At 55.3% G+C, this 22,374-nt stretch overlaps 1 protein-coding gene and 1 pseudogene across 3 annotated transcripts in view; both read left to right on the forward strand.

Annotated features, from left to right (window-relative positions):
• Positions 1 to 3,219: 3,219 nt before the first annotated feature.
• Positions 3,220 to 22,374, forward strand: part of LOC306951775 (protocadherin gamma-C5-like) — a gene marked incomplete at both ends in the record, with an annotated part of 64,553 nt that continues 45,398 nt past the window's right edge. Inside the window, 2 exons of one of the 2 annotated variants that reach the window (XM_079542314.1) lie at positions 19,331 to 21,136; positions 21,551 to 21,793. In XM_079542314.1, coding sequence (XP_079398440.1) covers positions 19,331 to 21,136; positions 21,551 to 21,793 — 2,049 coding nt within the window. Of the gene's footprint in view, positions 5,992 to 19,330; positions 21,137 to 21,550; positions 21,794 to 22,374 lie in introns of those variants that run through there. The other variant, XM_079542313.1, reaches the window with a different exon arrangement.
• On the forward strand, positions 11,946 to 14,882 carry LOC306951877 (protocadherin gamma-A5 pseudogene; annotated as a pseudogene). The gene has a single exon. The product of its transcript is annotated as a protocadherin gamma-A5 pseudogene (transcript).

Here is a 22,374-nt window from a genome sequence, read left to right on the forward strand (position 1 = left end):
GGTCTTTTCCAACCTGAGCAGTTCTGATTGTATGTTTTCCTGAAATAATTTGAGGTAGTTCTCATATCAACTCTTTTTCATAGTCATGAGAAATGAGCAGGAGAGTTGGAATCCTTCTGAGAAGTGGTGACTTTTTGCTAAAGTGAAATCCTCCAGCTTGTAGTTTATGGGAGGAGTTTACGGCCCTACTTGCAGCTTCAAAACTGATTGGGTTCCAGATGTTGTGCAATTGAATTTTAACGTCCACAAGGATGGCCATTATTTGTTCTTGAGGAATTCCTCAACCACGTTTCTTTTTGAATGCTTCCATGTGTTGCTTGACTGATGACAGCATTTCCTGGCTTTATACCCATGTGCATTTGTTGAATTGAAAAAAGCAGCGAAATTGGTGTGTGCTATTTCTGTTTGGTTTTGGTCATTAATGTTTCATATGCTCATGTTCACATGTCAGCCACTAGGAGGGTACTTCCGGAGAATCAGAGCTAGTGTAGAATTCCAGAGAAGTGCAGGTAGCTCTTTGCTCTGCTCCGTTTTTATTTCCCTGCTGCTGATGTAAACCTTAGGAGATTGGAATGTCCATTGCAATTCTGGAAATGAGGGAGTCGTTTCCATGCTTGGAATGTGTAGAGCTGTCAAGGATAAAACTTGTGTCTATTGGTCTTCCAACACAATGCAGTGGCTGAACTGCTGCTGGTGCTGTGTGACGTAAGAGTAGGAATGTGGATGGTGCCCATGATGCTGACAGAGCCAGAGACTTGGGAGCGCTGTGTGTGACAGGCTGGCTTGGAGTTTGGAAAACTGTTGTGTTAAGGAGGTTCTGTCTGTCCTCTTGAAAGCCAACCTTCTTGTCTGAATTTCCTTTCACATCTGGTACCAATGCCTGCGACTATTTCTGCTATGATCCTGGTTACTTTGTCCTCAGAGGCAGCTTTGGTTCCACCAGAATCTTGCCTTTGGCAAATGTTGCCTGTGTAGAACAGGCCTGAGAAGTGAAGGAGAAAGAATGCAACTGGAGGCACTGACTTCTGTGACGTTGACGGCAAAGTGGAGTGGAAGAGTGGTGTGGGATCAGATGTTCCCTGCAGACACTGATCTAGCCCCATGCCAGATCCCATGTAGCGCTGTCAAATTTCACCTGCATGTACAGCTGGATGCATGTCTAGGATGGACAAGATTTCCTTCACACCAAGTGTGGCGGTGTTTTCTTCTGAGGTATGGTGTGCAAACGTAGTAGAAGGGTCTGATGACTGCAGACAGCCGAGACAAAGAATGGCTGGAATTTTTTCTCTGTCACTTTTGTGTCGATGCTCCCTTGTACATCTTAGCATTCCGTGGGCTAAAGGTTATTCTTCTTATGAGCTAGAGATCACAGGCAGTACAAGAGCATCAAGCATCAAGAATCAGGAGGATTGATGGGTCAGCAGTGTATTTGGCTGTACCATGTTTGGATTGCTCGTGTTGTGTCCAAGTTAGTGCCTGTTTCTCTGAGCCCCTTCCTATCAGTGCTGTGGCGATCACAAATGACAACCTTTGTACAAGCCTTCAACCAATCCACAGGCTGTAAAATCATGACACATGAAGGTGCAGCTTGAACTTTCATTGGCTTCTGAGTGCTCATTTTAAGGCAAAGTTGTGTCAATGAAACTGCACACTGCAGTAGTCCCCTGCCATGGGCCTGCTGTGTCTTTGTAATGAGAATCAGAAGTATTTGACATGACTGAGCTACTGGTTTGCAGGAAGGGCAACCAGGAGAGCACAACCACACTCTTCTACCAGTTGTTGTAATCAAGAGGTTGCGAAAGGTCATCAAGTATTACATACACAGAAGACCTCTCTAAGTCCTGTGGCGTGCTAGTTCTATCAAGAAGTGGAACGGACTTGTCTGCAGTGCTTGTGGCCACTTCTTGTGGGTTGTTCTCATTTCTTGAAGGACTGGAGGCACAGGGCCTGCCATCTCAGAGGGCTCAGGGGAACTCCTGGCTCCTCATCTAACCCGACAAGGAGGAAGTACGTGGATTGGGAACTTGTCTTCATTCTGCACTGGTGAATGTGCATGGGACGTTCCCTCCATGGTGCGTTCTGGATACATGGGAAGGGCTTATTTTAGGCTGCAGGCATGGAAAGAACAACAGAAAGCACAACTGAACGTAGCACTGAGTTGTGGAACGATTGCAAGAATAATCAGTGGGGTTCATGGTGGAGATGCTGGTACTGAAAACAAGACAAAACAGAACAGAACAAAACTCATCGTTCTCAGAACTCTTCAGAGTTAGAATTAGAAATGAGAAGTTTTTGGAGGACACAGCAATGCTCTCCTACACTTGTTCAAAGAAGCTGAAGCGTAATGTAACCAAGCATTGAACATGGCCATCACCTCTGATCTTCCTGTGTCACGCTGGCTACTCGAGATCGTTACGTACTGATGGGGAGGGCTGAGGGGAGCTGCTGGCTCCTGCACCATGGCAGGGAGGAATCGTGTGGTTTGGGAACTCCGCTTTTTGTTGACTCTGCAATGACCATGGCTCATGAAATTGCTTTCCTGTGTGAGATGGAGAAGGTGTGGTGGTTTTCTAAAGGCAGGTGACATGCAAACAACTGAAGAGATGAATGTATGCAACGCTCAGATTATGAAGGGCATGTGGAAAACTTTGGAACGTTACATTGGAGTGCGACTGCAAGATCAATCTATGGATGTCCCCAGTGAGATTGTCCTTGTGCAAAAACGGGTTAAGGCTCAGAAGTGTACGGAGATGGAAGAAACCACGAAGGTTCTCCTTGCTCTGAGTAAGAAGTAAGGGACTGAAGAGGAACTCTCTGCCACCCCTGCATACTGAGTACCTTCAACAAAACAGTATGGCATCGCAATTGACACGAGAATGAGTGGAAGCAAAGAAGAGCGGGGAATATTTTGAAGTTGGTGGAGAGGGTCCTTAAGCAATAATGACATGAGACTCATGAGAACGACATAGAGATGCAATGCAAGAGGACAACACATCCAAAACAGCAGAAAGAAAGATGCAGAGAGGAGCCCTGCTGTCTGACAGGTCATGAGCAACCTGAAGAACAGAAAGAACTACATAGCGACCTGCAAGAAGAGAATGACTGCAGGCATCGCAATGCCGGCAATATTAAGGAATTGAGAGCGCGGCGGTTGTGCGGTGGCGGCGGTTCCGGCGGCAGAGGCAGCGGCGTTGCTCGGTGGAGCCGTGCGTGCAGTGCCGGGCGTCGGCTGCGGGCGCCGCTGTTCACCGCGGAGGAGAGGAAGGAGCGGAGCGCTGCAGACAGCCCCGCCCGCTGCGGCCCGGCTCGCTCGCTCGCTCGCTGGCTGTGTCGGCGTCCGGGCGGCTGCGAGCGGCCCCGCGGTGCGGAGCGGTGCTGCAGCGAGGCGGAGGGGCGGCGGGAGCGGTCGGCAGCGGACGCCGAGCCGGAGCCGGAGCCGGAGAAGGCGAGAGAGAATTGAAAGAAGAAGTCGGAGCGGGAGCGGCGCGTGAGCGGCGGTGGTTCGTTGGCGGCGGTTCCGTGCGGGAGATGTGCGCGGCGAGAGAAGGGCGGTGGTGCCGGAGGCAGCGGGCGCTGCTGTGGTGCGTGTTGGTGTCGGCGTGGGAGGCGGCGTGGGGGCAGCTGCGCTACTCGGTGCCCGAGGAGCTGCCGAAGGGCTCGTTCGTGGGCGACGTGGCCGAGGAGCTGGCGCTGGAGCCGGCGGCGCTCGGCGGGCGCGGCGCCCGCGTGGTGTCCCAAGGCAGGACGCAGTATTTCGCTCTGCATGCGAGCAGCGGCCACTTGGTGACGGCCGAGAGGATCGACAGGGAGCAGCTGTGCCGTCTGCAGGAGAAATGCGTGCTGCGCTGTGAGCTGATCGTGGAGGGCGAGATGAAGGTTTATGCAATCGAAGTGGAAATCACGGACATTAACGACAACGCGCCCACCTTCAGAGAATCACAAATGGAACTGCGAATTAGCGAAATGAGATCTGTAGGATCGCGTTTTATTTTAACTGAGGCCAACGACCCGGACGTGGGTGTGAATTCCCTGCAGAGCTACGCGCTGAGCGGCGACGAGCACTTCTCGCTGTCGGTGCAGGCGGGGGCCGACGGCGAGAAGCGTCCCGAGCTGGTGCTGGCGAAGGCGCTGGACCGGGAGGAGGCGGCGTTTCACGAGCTGCTGCTGAGGGCGAGCGACGGCGGCGATCCGTCGCGGACGGGCACGGCGCGCATCCGCGTGGCTGTGCTGGACGCCAACGACAACGCGCCCGCGTTCAGCCAGGCGGTGTACACGGTGCGAGTGCCCGAGGACGTGCCCGTGGGCTCCACGCTGCTCAGCGTCACCGCCACCGACCCCGATGAAGGAACCAATGGAGACGTGAAGTACTCTATGGGAAAAGTGACAAATGTAGCAACGCAGTTCTTCCATCTGGAAATAGGAATGGGAGCGATAAGGCTAGTGAGGAACCTCGACTTCGAGGAAGGAGATTCATACGAACTAGAAATACAGGCACGAGATGGAGGAGATCTTTTCGACACGGCGAAGGTGTCGATCTCGGTGACGGACGTGAACGACAACGCGCCCGAGATTTGGGTGCGTTCGGCGCTGAGCGAGATCTCGGAGGACGCGGCGCCGGGGACGGTGGTGGCGCTGTTGCACGTGCAGGACCGCGACTCGGGCGCGAACGGGGAGGTGCGGTGCAGCCTGGGCGAGAGCGTGCCGTTCCGTCTGGAGCGGGCGCTGGACGACTACTACAGCGTGGTGACGGCGCGGGAGCTGGACCGCGAGCGGGCGTCGGAGTACAACGTGACGGTGCGGGCGGCGGACGGCGGGTCGCCGGCGCTGCGGAGCGGCGCGGTGCTGGCGCTGCGGGTGCTGGACGTGAACGACAACGCGCCGGTGTTCGCGGAGGCGCGCTACAGCGCGCGTCTGTCGGAGAACAACGCCGAGGGCGCGCTGGTGCTGACGGTGCGCGCGTGGGACGCGGACTGGGGTCCGAACGCGCGCGTGCGCTACGGGCTGCGGGAGGGGCGGCTGCGGGGCGCGCCGCTGTCGTCGTACGTGTCGGTGCAGGCGGAGACGGGCGCGCTGTACGCGCTGCGCTCGTTCGACTACGAGGAGGTGCGCGAGGTGGAGCTGTGGGTGCGGGCGGAGGACGGCGGCTCGCCGCCGCTGAGCAGCAACGTGTCGGTGCGGCTGCTGATCGCGGACGAGAACGACAACGCGCCGCAGGTGCTGTACCCGCCGGCGGCGGCGGCGGCGCCGGGTGCGGGTGCGGGTGCGGGCGCGTGGAGCTGGGCGGGCGTGGAGCTGGCGCCGCGTTCGGCGGAGCCCGGCGCGCTGGTGGCCAAGGTGGTGGCGGTGGACGCGGACGCGGGGCAGAACGCGTGGCTGTCGTACGAGCTGGCGAAGGCGACGGAGCCGGGGCTGTTCCGCGTGGGGCTGCAGAGCGGCGAGGTGCGCACGGCGCGCTCGCCGCTGGCCCGCGACGCGGCCCGGCACAGCCTGGTGGTGGTGGTGAAGGACCGGGGCCGGCCGGCGCTGTCGGCCACGGCCACGCTGACGGTGGTGCTGGCCGAGAGCGTGGCCGAGCTGCTGTCGGAGCTGGGCAGCGCGGCGGCGCCGGCCGAGCCCGCGCTCGGCCTGACGCGCTGGCTGGTGCTGGCCGTGGCGGCCGTGTCGTGCCTCTTGGTCGCCTCGCTGCTGCTGCTGCTGGCGCTGCGCCTGCGGCGCCGGCGGCTTTCGCGGCCGGCCGCGGCGCCTTCGGCCGGCGGCGCGTGGCGCGGCGTGCCGGCCTCGCACTTCGTGGGCATCGACGGCGTGCGCGCCTTCCTGCGCTCCTACTCGCACGACGTGTCGCTCACCGCCGACTCGCGCAAGAGCCAGCCGCGCTGCGCGGGCGGCAGCTGCTGCGACACGCTCCCGGCCCGGCCGCCGCCCGACGAGGCCGCGCCGCCGCGCGGGGAAGACGCTGCCGCGCACCGCGCCGCCGAGCCCGACGCCCTCACGGTGAGTGCTGCCACCGCGCCGCCTCCCCACACACTCCTTCCCTCCTCGCTTGCTTCTTTCTCTGAGTGTTGCCTCTGTGACGTATGGCGTTTCCCCTCCTTGCCCTAGATTTCCTTTGTTTGAGTGGCTGTTGGCAGTACAAGTCTCCTCTAATCCCTGAAGTGAACTCTTTTTTACTCTTGACTTTCCCAAAATGCACAGACTTTTGGTCGTTCTATCCCCAATACCGCCAGAGGTTGTTTTTGTCTTTGCCTTAGGAACAACTTAAGTTTTAGTTGGAATTCAATATCAGTATACACTTTTCATTTCTAGCAGCGTGTTTGATCATCAGTGTGTGTGCTGAATTGACTGTACAAATCTTCCATTGGCGATGTCATTTTGCGTTTTTTTACGATGAATCACCATCTTTGCAGCTAGTAGTTTTTGCCAATTGCTTTGGGATCCTGTGTGTGAGTGGCTTGTGAGGAAAACTAGGGATGTTTTTGACTGTTTCTATTTTGTCAATATCCTGATGACCTGGTAAGAATAGATCTGGGCGTATCTTTGCTACCACATGCTATGGCATTTGACAGATCTGTGTTTTACCACTTAAATGTCCAGTTTCATGAGTCTTGGGTGGATGCAAGAGTGTTCACTGCAGTGACAGTGCTGTTCACTGCTTTGTTAGATTCAGAATTTTTGCCCTGGTTTGTCTTCAAATGCTGAAGACGGGTCTCAGAGAAGCTGGTAATACATTCAAGAGTGGGATATCACTTATAAATGTCCAATGGAGGAGCTTTTTGCATTCTTGCCTTGAATGTTTGAAGTTGTCAGTAGGAAGCATTTTATATTCTTAGGTTCCTGTGAAATGCCGCTGAATGAAGTGTTGTTCCTGATCAACTTAGTGCCCAATGCTGTTACAGTTGATGATGCAAGTGAAGTGTGTGAGTGTTGGGAGAAGGTGAGAGGCTGGGCTGGTACCTAGGATATAGATAGCGTGGTTTTGAGATGGGTGCATTTTGATTTCATAGGTGGTGCAAAGCTCTATGCTGTTTCCACTACATTCTGCAATTGTCTGTCATTAGAGGCAACAATAGCTGCCTGGAAATGAGTTGTTCCTCGAAACTGCGTGGAATAATTCTGTAGAGCTAGAACAGCATATAATGGCAGTGTGAATCCTCATTTAACCTTCTCTGGTTTCCTGTATCCTTGTGATGTGCATTTCCTTCACTGTGATTTTCGTGTCTTCAGTCCTGTACTTCCTGAATGGTTGCGGTTCATGATTTCTATTTCTGGCCAATGCTCTTACGCTGCAAAATGAGAGTGTTGTATTACAGGAAATTCCTCCTTCCTTTCACAAGGTCTTAATCAGCAGTAGACAACCTTTTCTCTTTGGGGTAAAAGAAAGAAGATTAGAGAGGATGTCTTGTAGATTATCAGAATTACCTTTTGAAAGAGGCCAACAAGGAGAGACTTCAACTTATGATTTCTTTATTTCTGTGTGCTTCCAACCATGAGTTTGTTTTGACTGCCACCTTGCACTTTGCGTTGTTGGCAGGGCTGGATGACTTCCCAATAGCACATGTGCTGGACGTGTTGGGTGTGATGGTCTTGAAACAGGAGGTTAATGGCCCTATATCTAATGTCTGCTTTACATTCAAACTCTTCTCATGCTCTCTGCATGATGATATGTTGAGGGAGAGAATGTCCCTGTATGCACCCCTGTCATGGTATTTGTACACATAGTAGAGTAACAGGTTGAACTGCTGGTCCTTGGAGCTGTTTGTTATCAACAAACATTCAAGAGAAACTCAGGAGTGTCATTTGGAAATGGCTTGAGGATGTTGCATCTGAAGAACTCGTGGAGGAAAGTGGTTTGTTTGAATCTTGACCTCACGGATGAGGACGTTCACGGAATGGATGAGACTATGCTAGAAGGCAGTTGTCAGGAGAAGAGCCACTTTGTGGGTTTGTCACCTGTCAGTTTTTCTTTGTTTATTATTGAAGGTTAAATTAGTCTACAATGTGGAAGAGAGGCCTCAATGAAATGGGTGACCTGACGTGCGTGTTTACAGCTGTTGTGAAAAGGAGTTGGATACGCTTATGTTTCCTTCAGCTGTCACTGAATGATGTGCTGCTGCTAGGAGCTGACACACTGCTTCGTGTTGTGTGTCTCCTCGGTGCACGGGAAGGTTGTGAATGCAGGGCAAGGATGGTGAGTGGCTGGATTTGAATGTGGACAGAAGGTGTGTCAGCGATCATGTTGTGTGGACAACGCTTTGGATTCGTGGTTGGTGCCTACACCTGTAGAATGTATGAAGCACTTTTTCCCAGTTTCAATGTCTTGCATGGTAATGATAATTCTCTTATCATTAAATTTGTCTCTGTATGTTGAATGATAATGCAAATCTCTAATGGCTTATTGTGTGAAACCTCTCATTTATCTAGATGTGACATCATGCTGTAGATTTTCTTCATAGCTGTATTTGTGTTTGTAGGCCTTCTTCCTATGTAGCTTTGTTCCCTGTTTCCCTTGTTCTGGACAAAGTATATGCATTTGGAAATGATAAGGCTGTATTTTCAAATCTCCTGGCTTCCTTGAGCTAGTCTCAAGAAACACATAAAGTCAGAATGTTGTGTGTGGCATTCAGACTGAATCTCTCATGGAATGGGTTGTATGAATTAGGGTAGTCTGGTTAGGTTGAGGCTGGGCTCAGTGATTTTGGAGGTCTTTTCCAACCTGAGCAATTCTGATTCAATGGTTTCCTGAAATTAGTTGAAATATTTTTCATATTAACTCCTTTTCATTTAAAGTTTCATAATCATGGGAGAAGAGCAGGAGAATTGGAAGTTTTCTGAGAAGTGGTGAATTTTTCCTAAAATAAAATCCTCCAGCTGGTGCTTTAGGGGAAGAGTGTAGGGCCCTACTTGCAGCATAAAAACTGATTAGATTCCAGAAGTTGTGGGATTGAATTTTAGTGTCCACAGAGAAGACCACTGTTCCTTCGTGAGAAGTTTCTCAGCCACTTTTGTCTTTGAATGCTTCCATGTGCTGCTTGACTGATGACAGCATTTCTTGGCCTTATGTCCAAGTACTTACGCTGTATTCCAAAAACCAGCAAAAATGGTGTGTGGATTTTTTGTTTGTTTTTGTTTAGTAACGTGTTGTATGTTCATAAGCCTTGTTCACATCACACAGTAGCTGAATATTTCAGGAGAGCCAGAGCTGGTGTGTAATGGCAGAGATGTGCGGGTAACTCTTTGCTCTCTTTTTTATTCCTCAGCTCTAGAAGTAAACCTTACAGGATTGGAAGGTACATCAGAATTACAGAAGTGAGGGAGTCATTTCCATATTTTGAATGTGTAGAGCTGTGAGGGGTAAAACTTGTGTATGTTCCTCTTTCAAAGCAGTATCACTGAATGAAGCGCTCCTGTCATCGCCTGACAAAAGTGGGAATGCTGGTGCTGTCCTTGGTGCTGACAGAGTCAAAGTCTTCAGAGTGCAGTGAGTGAGAGCTTGGCTTAGAGTCTGGAACATTGTTGGGGTAAGGAAGCTCTGTCTGGCTTCTGGAAAGCAAGCCTTCTTGTCTGGATTTCCTTTCACATCTGGTGCCAATGCCTCCATCTATTTCTGCTATCATGGTTTCTTTGTCCTTAGAGTCAGCGTTAGTTCCCCCAGAATCCTGCATTTGGCAGAAGTTGTGTGTGTGGAACAGGCCTGAGAAGATAGAATGCAGCTGGAGGCACTGACTTCTGTGGTGTTAAAGGCAATGAAGAGTGAAAGAGTGTTGGAGGTTGGGTTGGAAGATGTTTCTTGAAAGCACTGATCTTTAGCCGTACCAGATCCCATGTAGTGCTGTCATATTACCCCTGCATGTTCACCTGGATGTGTGTCACTGAAGGGCATAGTTTCCTTCACACCAAATGCCATGGTGTTTTCTTCTGATGTGTGAGCAGGTATCTGGTTTGAAAGTGAAGTGAAAGCAAGGCCAGAATTTTCAGGTGTTCCAGTCTCCAAGATTGCTCGCATACTAGATGGATCGGATGGGTGCAGATGGCCCAAAGAATGGCAGAAATTATTTCTCTGTCATTTTTTGTGTAGATGTTCACTTGTACAAGTCTTCCAAAGGCTAGAGATTATTCTTTTTGCAGTGCTGACAAAGAGATCACAGATCATAGAGATTTGGCAGTTCAAGAGCATCAAGTCTGCCCTTGAATCTGGAAGATTGATGGGTCAGCAGCCTGTATGCCTGTACGAAGTATTGATTGCTAGTATTGGGTCAAGGTTAGTGTCTATGTCATTAGGTTCCTTTCTTGCAAGGTTGTGGTGATCGTGAATGACTGTCTTCTTTGTATGAGCCACCAACCAGTTCAACAGGATGTAAAATCATGACATATAAAGATTCAACTCCAGTTTTCATTGACTAAAAGCTCATTCTAAGGCAAAACTGTGTCAATGAAACAACACACTGAAGCAGTGCCCCTCACAATGACCAGCTTTATAATTAGAATCAGAGTATTTGAAATGGCTGAGCTACTGGTTTGCTGGAAGGAGTTTTGGAGAACACAGCCATGTTCCTCTACCCATTGTTGCAATTAGGAGGTAGCAAAAGGGCATCCAGCACTGCATACATCCTTGAAATCTCAGAGCCCTGTGGCATGCTAATTAGACAGGCAAATGGTGCAGACTTCTGTGCAGTGCTCAAGTACACTTCATGCTGGTTGTTCACAGTTCTTGGAAGACTGAAGGCCCAGAGCCTGCCATCCCAGAAGGCTCAGGAGAACTGCTGGCTCCATGTCTGAGATTAAGAAGGAGAAACTACACAGATTGGGAGCTCCTACTCATGATGCACTGGAGAATGTGAATGGGAGATTCTCTTTGCAGTGTGCTCTGGATACAGGGGAACAGTTTTTGAAGGCTGCTGACATTGAAACAACAGCAGAAACCACAAGTGAATGGAGTTTGTGGTGCAGAGGCTGATTCTGCAAAAATTAGATAATACTCAGAAGTATTTAGAGTTGGAATTAAAAGTACAGATTCTCCTTGTTACGTGTTAGAAATGACACCCAAGATTACCACATTTCCATATCCACGATCGCGATGGCCTTGAAGAAAGAAGAAATTGTTTTGTCTCCTCTAAGAAGGAATTTGTTAACAAAAAGCAAACGAAGAAGCAGCTTGAACTGTCAGCTGGATGTTTGTTTCTTTACGCATAGATGCAGCAATACCACGTAGAACCAAGCCTCTGCCTTGCAGGAAAAATGTTTCTGGAGAACACAACCGTGCTCTTCTACCCACCGTGCAATCAAGTGGTAAGAGAAAATCGTCAGGCATTGAATATTCCCATCACCTCTGCTCTAGCTGTGGCACGCTGGCTACTCGGGAACATGTTACAAACTGATATGGAGAGCTTGTGGCCAATCACAGCATTTATGGGGAGGGCTGAGGAGAGCTGCTGACTTCTGCACCACGGTAGGGAGAAATCGTTTGTTTGAGAACTCCACTTTCCCACATGAGCACAGTACAAGAAATCCCTTCCCTGTGTGAGATGAAGAAGTGTGGTAATTTCCTAACGGCTGTTGTCATGGAAGTAACAATCAGAATGTGTGCAGTACACAAATTGTGAAAGATATGTAGAAAACTTTGGAGCATCAGCGACTGCAAGAAGAATCAGTGGACACCTGAAGTGAGACCGACCGTCCTTGTGCCAAAACGGCTTAAGATTCGGAAGTGTGAAGAGATGGAATAAATCACAGAGAGTCACCGTGGTGTGAGTAAGAAATAACGGACTGAAGGGAAATCTGTGCCGCTGTCGGCAGCGAGCAGAATGCAAAAAATGTCTGTCGTGTCAGTGGAGTCGAGATCGACGGGGTGAAGGGGAAAGTAAAAGAATATTCCGAAATTGCGGAGGGAGCGCAGCGTGCCGGGTTGTGCCGGGCGGCGGTTCCCGCGGCAGAGGCAGCGGCGTTGCTCGGTGGAGCCGTGCGTGCAGTGCCGGGCGTCGGCTGCGGGCGCCGCTGTTCACCGCGGAGGAGAGGAAGGAGCGGAGCGCTGCAGGCAGCCCCGCCCGCTGCGGCCCGGCTCGCTCGCTCGCTCGCTGGCTGTGTCGGCGTCCGGGCGGCTGCGAGCGGCCCCGCGGTGCGGAGCGGTGCTGCAGCGAGGCGGAGGGGCGGCGGGAACGGTCGGCAGCGGACGCCGAGCCGGAGCCGGAGCCGGAGAAGGCGAGAGAGAATTGGCAGAGGAAGAAGTCGGAGCGGGAGCGGCTGGGCAGCGGCGGTGGTTCGTTGGCGGCGGTTCCGTGCGGGAGATGTGCGCGGCGAGAGAAGGGCGGTGGTGCCGGAGGCAGCGGGCGCTGCTGTGGTGCGTGTTGGTGTCGGCGTGGGAGGCGGCGTGGGGGCAGCTGCGCTACTCGGTGCCCGAGGAGCTGCCGAAGGGCTCGTTCGTGGGCGACGTGGCCGAGGAGCTGGCGCTGGAGCCGGCGGCGCTCGGCGGGCGCGGCGCCCGCGTGGTGTCCCAAGGCAGGACGCAGTATTTCGCTCTGCATGCGAGCAGCGGCCACTTGGTGACGGCCGAGAGGATCGACAGGGAGCAGCTGTGCGAAACGGAACCCCAATGCGTGCTGCGCTGCGAGCTGATCGTGGAGGGCGAGATGAAGGTTTATGCAATCGAAGTGGAAATCACGGACATTAACGACAACGCGCCAAGCTTTGGAGAGGGAGAAATTGAACTGAGAATGAATGAGATGGCAGCTACAGGTATGCGGTATCCCCTAAAGAGAGCTCACGACCCGGACGTGGGTGTGAATTCCCTGCAGAGCTACGCGCTGAGCGGCGACGAGCACTTCTCGCTGTCGGTGCAGGCGGGAGGCGACGGCGAGAAGCGTCCCGAGCTGGTGCTGGCGAAGGCGCTGGACCGGGAGGAGGCGGCGTTTCACGAGCTGCTGCTGAGGGCGAGCGACGGCGGCGATCCGTCGCGGACGGGCACGGCGCGCATCCGCGTGGCTGTGCTGGACGCCAACGACAACGCGCCCGCGTTCAGCCAGGCGGTGTACACGGTGCGAGTGCCCGAGGACGTGCCCGTGGGCTCCACGCTGCTCAGCGTCACCGCCACCGACCCCGACGACGGAACCAATGGAGACGTGAAGTATTTATTTCAAGAAATTTCGAGGAAGGCTTCCAATACTTTCCTCATGGAGTCAGAATCGGGTGCGATCAAGCTACTGAAAAACCTGGACTTCGAGGAGACCAATTTCTACGAACTTCTTGTACTGGCACATGATGGAGATGGACTTTCTGACACGGCGAAGGTGTCGATCTCGGTGACGGACGTGAACGACAACGCGCCCGAGATTTGGGTGCGTTCGGCGCTGAGCGAGATCTCGGAGGACGCGGCGCCGGGGACGGTGGTGGCGCTGTTGCACGTGCAGGACCGCGACTCGGGCGCGAACGGGGAGGTGCGGTGCAGCCTGGGCGAGAGCGTGCCGTTCCGTCTGGAGCGGGCGCTGGACGACTACTACAGCGTGGTGACGGCGCGGGAGCTGGACCGCGAGCGGGCGTCGGAGTACAACGTGACGGTGCGGGCGGCGGACGGCGGGTCGCCGGCGCTGCGGAGCGGCGCGGTGCTGGCGCTGCGGGTGCTGGACGTGAACGACAACGCGCCGGTGTTCGCGGAGGCGCGCTACAGCGCGCGTCTGTCGGAGAACAACGCCGAGGGCGCGCTGGTGCTGACGGTGCGCGCGTGGGACGCGGACTGGGGTCCGAACGCGCGCGTGCGCTACGGGCTGCGGGAGGGGCGGCTGCGGGGCGCGCCGCTGTCGTCGTACGTGTCGGTGCAGGCGGAGACGGGCGCGCTGTACGCGCTGCGCTCGTTCGACTACGAGGAGGTGCGCGAGGTGGAGCTGTGGGTGCGGGCGGAGGACGGCGGCTCGCCGCCGCTGAGCAGCAACGTGTCGGTGCGGCTGCTGATCGCGGACGAGAACGACAACGCGCCGCAGGTGCTGTACCCGCCGGCGTCGGCGGCGGCGGCGGGTGCGGGTGCGGGTGCGGGCGCGTGGAGCTGGGCGGGCGTGGAGCTGGCGCCGCGTTCGGCGGAGCCCGGCGCGCTGGTGGCCAAGGTGGTGGCGGTGGACGCGGACGCGGGGCAGAACGCGTGGCTGTCGTACGAGCTGGCGAAGGCGACGGAGCCGGGGCTGTTCCGCGTGGGGCTGCAGAGCGGCGAGGTGCGCACGGCGCGCTCGCCGCTGGCCCGCGACGCGGCCCGGCACAGCCTGGTGGTGGTGGTGAAGGACCGGGGCCGGCCGGCGCTGTCGGCCACGGCCACGCTGACGGTGGTGCTGGCCGAGAGCGTGGCCGAGCTGCTGTCGGAGCTGGGCAGCGCGGCGGCGCCGGCCGAGCCCGCGCTCGGCCTGACGCGCTGGCTGGTGCTGGCCGTGGCGGCCGTGTCGTGCCTCTTGGTCGCCTCGCTGCTGCTGCTGCTGGCGCTGCGCCTGCGGCGCCGGCGGCTTTCGCGGCCGGCCGCGGCGCCTTCGGCCGGCGGCGCGTGGCGCGGCGTGCCGGCCTCGCACTTCGTGGGCATCGACGGCGTGCGCGCCTTCCTGCGCTCCTACTCGCACGACGTGTCGCTCACCGCCGACTCGCGCAAGAGCCAGCCGCGCTGCGCGGGCGGCAGCTGCTGCGACACGCTCCCGGCCCGGCCGCCGCCCGACGAGGCCGCGCCGCCGCGCGGGGAAGACGCTGCCGCGCACCGCGCCGCCGAGCCCGACGCCCTCACGGTGAGTGCTGCCACCGCGCCGCCTCCACACTGCCTCCCTTTGTCCCCTCTCGTCTCTCTCTCGGAGCGTTGCCTCTTTGCCCTGTCGCGTTTTCCCTTTCCTCTCACTTGTTGGATGACACTATCGGCACTCGTTACTTAAAACAGTTCGCTAGAGGTGACCCCCCGGCTCCCCTGTCTCTCCCTCCCCATTCCCTTCACTTTCAGGGTTTGACTTTCCCCACTTTCTTGTTTCGTCTCCCCTCTCGAGGCTTCCTTTAGTGGCGCAGCCGTTGGCAGTGCAAGGTCTCCTCCTCACGTCCCTAAACTCAACACACTTTTACTCCTGACCTCCCCAGCTTGCCCAGACTTTTGATCCTGCCATCCCCTATGCGTCCACAGGTTGTTTTGTTCTCTGCCTGTAGAATGGCTTTATTTTTAATTGGGAATTGTGTTTCGGAATGCAATTTTCATTTCAAGTGGTGGGTTTGGTCAGTGTGCTTGAGGAATACAAATGACGAAACCGTTCTTTGTCGATACCTATTTGCCTGTTACCACAACCAAACACAGTGTTTACAGCGTGTAGTCTTGGCGAACTGATGTGAGATAGCGTGTGTGAATGGCTTGTGAGGAAAACGGGGGATGTGTTTTGCACTTTCTCAGCCTCTTATAAATGTCCTGATGACCTGATATCAGTAGATCTGGGTGTATCTTTGCTAACAGCTTCTATGGTATCTGCCGTGTTAGAGTTGTATCACTTCAACGTCCAGTTCCATAGTGTTTGGATAGATCCAGGAGCGATGTCTCTACAGTGACTGTGCTGTTTATCACTTTGGTAGATTGAACATTATTGCCTTGTTTCCTTTCCAGTGCTAAAGGTGGATCTCGGTGTAGTTAATTACTCTTTCAAGACTAGAATATCGTTTATAAATGCCCCGTTGTGAAGATGTTTCTGTACACGTCAATAGGAATAGTTTTACATTCTTCGCTTTCTGTAACGCAGTGCCGAATGAAGTGTTGTTCATGGTCAACTTATTGCCAAATGCGGAAATGGTTGATGATGCAACTGAAGTTTGTGAATGTTGAAAGAAGAAGCGAATCTGGTGTTGTTCCGATGAAGTCGGTATTTAGAATGGTTTTGAGAAGGTGACGTTTTTATTTCATAGCAGGTGCAAAGCTCTGTGCTGTTTCCAGTACATTCCTCATTGGTCTGAAAGGCGTTGTTCATCAAAATTGTGTGTGGAACAGTTCTTTACAGCTAGAATGAGATAAGATGGCAGTGTGAAAGCTCATTTATCCATCTCTGATTTCCTGTATCCCTGTGATGTACGTTTCCTTCATTGTGATTTTCTCATGTTCTGGTCTGCATTTCTTGGATGTTGATGGTTCATGTTTTCAATTTCTGACGAATGTGTTACATGTACACGTGCCTTGTTCACGTCAGCCACTGAGCTGGGTATTTTGGGAGAGTCAGAGCTGGTGTGGAATGGCGGAGATGTATGGGAAACTCTGCTCTGTTCCTTTTTTATTTCTCTGCTCTGTTCCTTTTTTATTTCTCTGCTCTAGGCGTAAACCTGAGAAGGTTGTCAGGTCCATCAGAATTGCAGAAAGGAGGGAGTTGTTTCCCTGCTTTGATTGTGTGAAGCGGTCAAGGCTGAGGCTTGGGTGTATTTCTGCTTCAAAACGATGGCAGTGAATGAAATGCTGCAGTATTGTCCGACAGAAGTGCAGGAATGTGGCTGATGTCCGTGGTGCTGGAAATGTGAGAGAGTTTGGAGTGCAGTGCGTGAGAGCTTGGCGGAGAGCTTGGAAAGTTGTTGGGGTAAGGAAGCTCTGTGTGGCCTCTTGGAAGCAAACCTTCTTGTCTGGATTTCCTTTCACATCTGGTGCCAATGCCTGCAACTGTTTCTGCTACGATCGTGGTTTCTTTGTCCTCAGAGGCAGCATTGTTTCCGCCATGTGGAGTATCAGGCAAACAGCGTGTATGTAGAGCAGGCCTGAGAAGGGCAGGAGGTAGAATGCAGCTGTAGGCACTGACTTCTGTGATGCTGAAGCCAAAGGAGAGCAGAAGAGTGTCGTGGGGGAAGGTGTTCCCTGCAAACACATAGGACCACACCGGCCATAGTGCTGCCGTATTACACCTGCGTGTGCACCTGCATGCATGTCTCTGATGGCTTTGGTTTCCTTCACACCCAGTGCCTTGGTGTTCTCTTCCAATGCACAGGTAGGTATTTTTCTTAGAAATTCCTTAGAAATGAAACGAAGGCTGGAGTTGTCAGCTGTTCCATGTCTGCAAGCGTGCAAACAGGGATCTGGTGGGTGCAGCCTGCCCAGACAAAGAATGGCAGAAAATATTTCTCGGTCACTTTAGGGTAGATGCTCCCTTGTACATGTCTTAGCTTTCAAAGCCTGGAGGTTATCATTCTTGCAACACAGACCTAGAGACAACAGGCAGTACAGGAGTGTGAAGGCTGCCCTTGGAGTAGAAGTTTGATGGGTCAGCAGTGGATTTGCCTGCACTGTGTTTGTGTTTGTATTATGGTGTCAAAATTAGTGCTTATTTCACTGAACACCTTTCTTTCAGTGCTGTGGCGATCATAAATGACAATGTTCTTTGTACAGGCCTTCAACCAATCCACGGGCTGTAAAAGCATGATACAGGAAGATGATGCTTGAATTTTCAATGACTTCCAAGTTCTCATTTAAAGGCAAAGTCGTGTCAATGAAACTGCACACTAATTGCACCCCTCCTATGGGCCTGCAGTTTCTTTGTGATTAGAATCAGAAGTACTTGACATGACTGAGCTACTGGTTTGCAGGAAGGAGTTTTGGAGAACACAGCCGTGCTCTTCTACCCATTCTTGTAAACAAAAGATTGCTCATCAAACATTACAGACATGGATGAGCTCTGAAAGCCCCGTGGCATGCTTGGTGTGTGGAGAAGTGGAACGGACTTGTCTGCAGTGCTTGTGGCCACTTCTTGTGGGTTGTTCTCATTTCTTGAAGGACTGGAGGCACAGGCCCTGCCATCTCAGAGGGCTCAGGGGAACGCCTGGCTCCTCATCTAACCCGACAAGGAGGAAGTACGTGGATTGGGAACTTGTCTTCATTCTGCACTGGTGAATGTGCATGGGACGTTCCCTTCACGGTGTGTTCTGGACACATGGGAAGGGCTTATTTTAGGCTGCAGGCATGGAAAGAACAACAGAAAGCACAATTGAACGTAGCACTGAGTTGTGGAAGGATTGCAAGAAAAATCAGTGGGGTTCATGGTGGAGATGCTGGTGCTGAAAACAAGACAGAACAGAACAGAACAAAACTCATCGTTCTCAGAACTCTTCAGAGTTAGAATTAGAAATGAAAAGCTTTTGGAGAACACAGCAATGCTCTCCTACACTTGTTCAAAGAAGCTGAAGCATAATATAACCAAGCATTGAACATGGCCATCACCTCTGATCTTCCTGTGTCACTCTGGCTACTGGAGAACGTTACAGACTGATGGGGAGGGCTGAGGGGAGCTGCTGGCTCCTGCACCATGGCAGGGAGGAATCGTTTGGATTGGGAACTCCGCTTTTTGTTGCACTCTGCAATGACCATGGCTCATGAAATCCCTTTCTCGTGTGAGATGGAGAAGGTGTGGTGATTTTCTAAAGGCAGGTGACATGCAAACAACTGAAGAGATGAATGTATGCAACGCTCAGATTATGAAGGGCATGTGGAAAACTTTGGGACGTTACATTGGAGTGCGGCTGCAAGATCAATCTGTGGATGTCCCCAGTCAGATTGTCCTTGTGCAAAAACGGGTTAAGACTCAGAAGTGTAAGGAGATGGAAGAAACCACGAAGGTTCTCCTTGCTCTGAGTAAGAAGTAAGGGACTGGGGAAGAACTCTCTGCCACCCCTGCATAAGGAGCACCTTCAACAAAACAGTATGGCATCGCAATTGACACGAGAATGAGTGGAAGCAAAGAAGAGCGGGGAATAGGACGAAATTGGTGGAGAGGGTCCTTAAGCAATAATGAGATGAGACTCATGAGAACGACATAGAGATGCAATGCAAGAGGACAACACATCCAAAACAGCAGAAAGAAAGATGCAGAGAGGAGCCCTGCTGTCTGACAGGTCATGAGCAACCTGAAGAACAGGAAGAACTACATAGCGACCTGCAAGAAGAGAATGACTGCAGGCATCGAAATGCCAGCAATATTAAGGAATCGAGAGCGCGGCGGTTGTGCGGTGGCGGCGGTTCCGGCGGCAGAGGCAGCGGCGTTGCTCGGTGGAGCCGTGCGTGCAGTGCCGGGCGTCGGCTGCGGGCGCCGCTGTTCACCGCGGAGGAGAGGAAGGAGCGGAGCGCTGCAGGCAGCCCCGCCCGCTGCGGCCCGGCTCGCTCGCTCGCTCGCTGGCTGTGTCGGCGTCCGGGCGGCTGCGAGCGGCCCCGCGGTGCGGAGCGGTGCTGCAGCGAGGCGGAGGGGCGGCGGGAGCGGTCGGCAGCGGACGCCGAGCCGGAGCCGGAGCCGGAGGAGAAGGCGAGAGAGAATTGAAAGAAGAAGCAGTCGGAGTGGGAGCTGCTGGGCAGCGGCGGTGGTTCGTTGGCGGCGGTTCCGTGCGGGAGATGTGCGCGGCGAGAGAAGGGCGGTGGTGCCGGAGGCAGCGGGCGCTGCTGTGGTGCGTGTTGGTGTCGGCGTGGGAGGCGGCGTGGGGGCAGCTGCGCTACTCGGTGCCCGAGGAGCTGCCGAAGGGCTCGTTCGTGGGCGACGTGGCCGAGGAGCTGGCGCTGGAGCCGGCGGCGCTCGGCGGGCGCGGCACCCGCATCCTCGATAGAGGCAGGACGCAGTATTTCGCTCTGCATGCGAGCAGCGGCCACTTGGTGACGGCCGAGAGGATCGACAGGGAGCAGCTGTGCCGTCTGCAGGAGAAATGCGTGCTGCGCTGCGAGCTGATCGTGGAGGGCGAGATGAAGGTTTATGCGATCGAAGTCGAAATCACGGACATTAACGACAATTCCCCAAGCTTCAAGGAAATCGAAATGCTGGAAGAAATGATCGAAACAACTGTTATCGGATCCCGATTTCCCCTGCCCGAAGCTCACGACCCGGACGTGGGTGTGAATTCCCTGCAGAGCTACTCGCTGAGTGGCGACGAGCACTTCTCGCTGTCGGTGCAGGCGGGAGGCGACGGCGAGAAGCGTCCCGAGCTGGTGCTGGCGAAGGCGCTGGACCGGGAGGAGGCGGCGTTTCACGAGCTGCTGCTGAGGGCGAGCGACGGCGGCGATCCGTCGCGGACGGGCACGGCGCGCATCCGCGTGGCTGTGCTGGACGCCAACGACAACGCGCCCGCGTTCAGCCAGGCGGTGTACACGGTGCGAGTGCCCGAGGACGTGCCCGTGGGCTCCACGCTGCTCAGCGTCACCGCCACCGACCCCGACGATGCTACGAATGGCGATGTGAAATATTCGATAAAGAAAAGCACAGACGGTGCGTCGGAGGTCTTCCATCTGGAAACAGACACGGGAGCCATCAGGCTAGTGAGGAACCTAGACTTCGAGGAATGGAACTCCTATGAATTGGAGTTACAGGCACGAGATGGCGGAGGACTTTTCGACACGGCGAAGGTGTCGATCTCGGTGACGGACGTGAACGACAACGCACCTGAATTGATTGTTTCCTCGGCGCTGAGCGAGATCTCGGAGGACGCGGCGCCGGGGACGGTGGTGGCGCTGTTGCACGTGCAGGACCGCGACTCGGGCGCGAACGGGGAGGTGCGGTGCAGCCTGGGCGAGAGCGTGCCGTTCCGTCTGGAGCGGGCGCTGGACGACTACTACAGCGTGGTGACGGCGCGGGAGCTGGACCGCGAGCGGGCGTCGGAGTACAACGTGACGGTGCGGGCGGCGGACGGCGGGTCGCCGGCGCTGCGGAGCGGCGCGGTGCTGGCGCTGCGGGTGCTGGACGTGAACGACAACGCGCCGGTGTTCGCGGAGGCGCGCTACAGCGCGCGTCTGTCGGAGAACAACGCCGAGGGCGCGCTGGTGCTGACGGTGCGCGCGTGGGACGCGGACTGGGGTCCGAACGCGCGCGTGCGCTACGGGCTGCGGGAGGGGCGGCTGCGGGGCGCGCCGCTGTCGTCGTACGTGTCGGTGCAGGCGGAGACGGGCGCGCTGTACGCGCTGCGCTCGTTCGACTACGAGGAGGTGCGCGAGGTGGAGCTGTGGGTGCGGGCGGAGGACGGCGGCTCGCCGCCGCTGAGCAGCAACGTGTCGGTGCGGCTGCTGATCGCGGACGAGAACGACAACGCGCCGCAGGTGCTGTACCCGCCGGCGTCGGCGGCGGCGGCGGGTGCGGGTGCGGGTGCGGGCGCGTGGAGCTGGGCGGGCGTGGAGCTGGCGCCGCGTTCGGCGGAGCCCGGCGCGCTGGTGGCCAAGGTGGTGGCGGTGGACGCGGACGCGGGGCAGAACGCGTGGCTGTCGTACGAGCTGGCGAAGGCGACGGAGCCGGGGCTGTTCCGCGTGGGGCTGCAGAGCGGCGAGGTGCGCACGGCGCGCTCGCCGCTGGCCCGCGACGCGGCCCGGCACAGCCTGGTGGTGGTGGTGAAGGACCGGGGCCGGCCGGCGCTGTCGGCCACGGCCACGCTGACGGTGGTGCTGGCCGAGAGCGTGGCCGAGCTGCTGTCGGAGCTGGGCAGCGCGGCGGCGCCGGCCGAGCCCGCGCTCGGCCTGACGCGCTGGCTGGTGCTGGCCGTGGCGGCCGTGTCGTGCCTCTTGGTCGCCTCGCTGCTGCTGCTGCTGGCGCTGCGCCTGCGGCGCCGGCGGCTTTCGCGGCCGGCCGCGGCGCCTTCGGCCGGCGGCGCGTGGCGCGGCGTGCCGGCCTCGCACTTCGTGGGCATCGACGGCGTGCGCGCCTTCCTGCGCTCCTACTCGCACGACGTGTCGCTCACCGCCGACTCGCGCAAGAGCCAGCCGCGCTGCGCGGGCGGCAGCTGCTGCGACACGCTCCCGGCCCGGCCGCCGCCCGACGAGGCCGCGCCGCCGCGCGGGGAAGACGCTGCCGCGCACCGCGCCGCCGAGCCCGACGCCCTCACGGTGAGTGCTGCCACCGCGCCGCCTCCACACTGCCTCCCTTTGTCCCCTCTCGTCTCTCTCTCGGAGCGTTGCCTCTTTGCCCTGTCGCGTTTTCCCTTTCCTCTCACTTGTTGGATGATACTGTCGGCACTCGTTACTTAAAACTGTTCGTTAGAGGTGTCCCCCGGCGGCTCCCCAGTCCCTCCATCCCCATTCCCTTCACTTTCAGGGTTTGACTTTCCCCACTTTCGTGTTTCGTCTCCCCTCTCGAGGCTTCCTTTAGTGGCGCAACCGTTGGCAGTGTACGGTCTCCTCCTCACGTCCCTAAACTCAACACGCTTTTATTCCTGACCTCCCCAGCTTGCCCAGACTTTTGATCCTGCCATCCCCTATGCGTCCACAGGTTGTTTTGTTCTCTGCCTGTAGAATGGCTTTATTTTTAATTGGGAATTGTGTTTCGGAATGCAATTTTCATTTCAAGTGGTGGGTTTGGTCAGTGTGCTTGAGGAATACAAATGACGAAACCGTTCTTTGTCGATACCTATTTGCCTGTTACCACAACCAAACACAGTGTTTACAGCGTGTAGTCTTGGCGAACTGAT

Source organism: Tetrao urogallus, assembly GCF_951394365.1.
Source record: "Tetrao urogallus genome assembly, chromosome: 14".
Taxonomy (NCBI): domain Eukaryota; kingdom Metazoa; phylum Chordata; class Aves; order Galliformes; family Phasianidae; genus Tetrao; species Tetrao urogallus.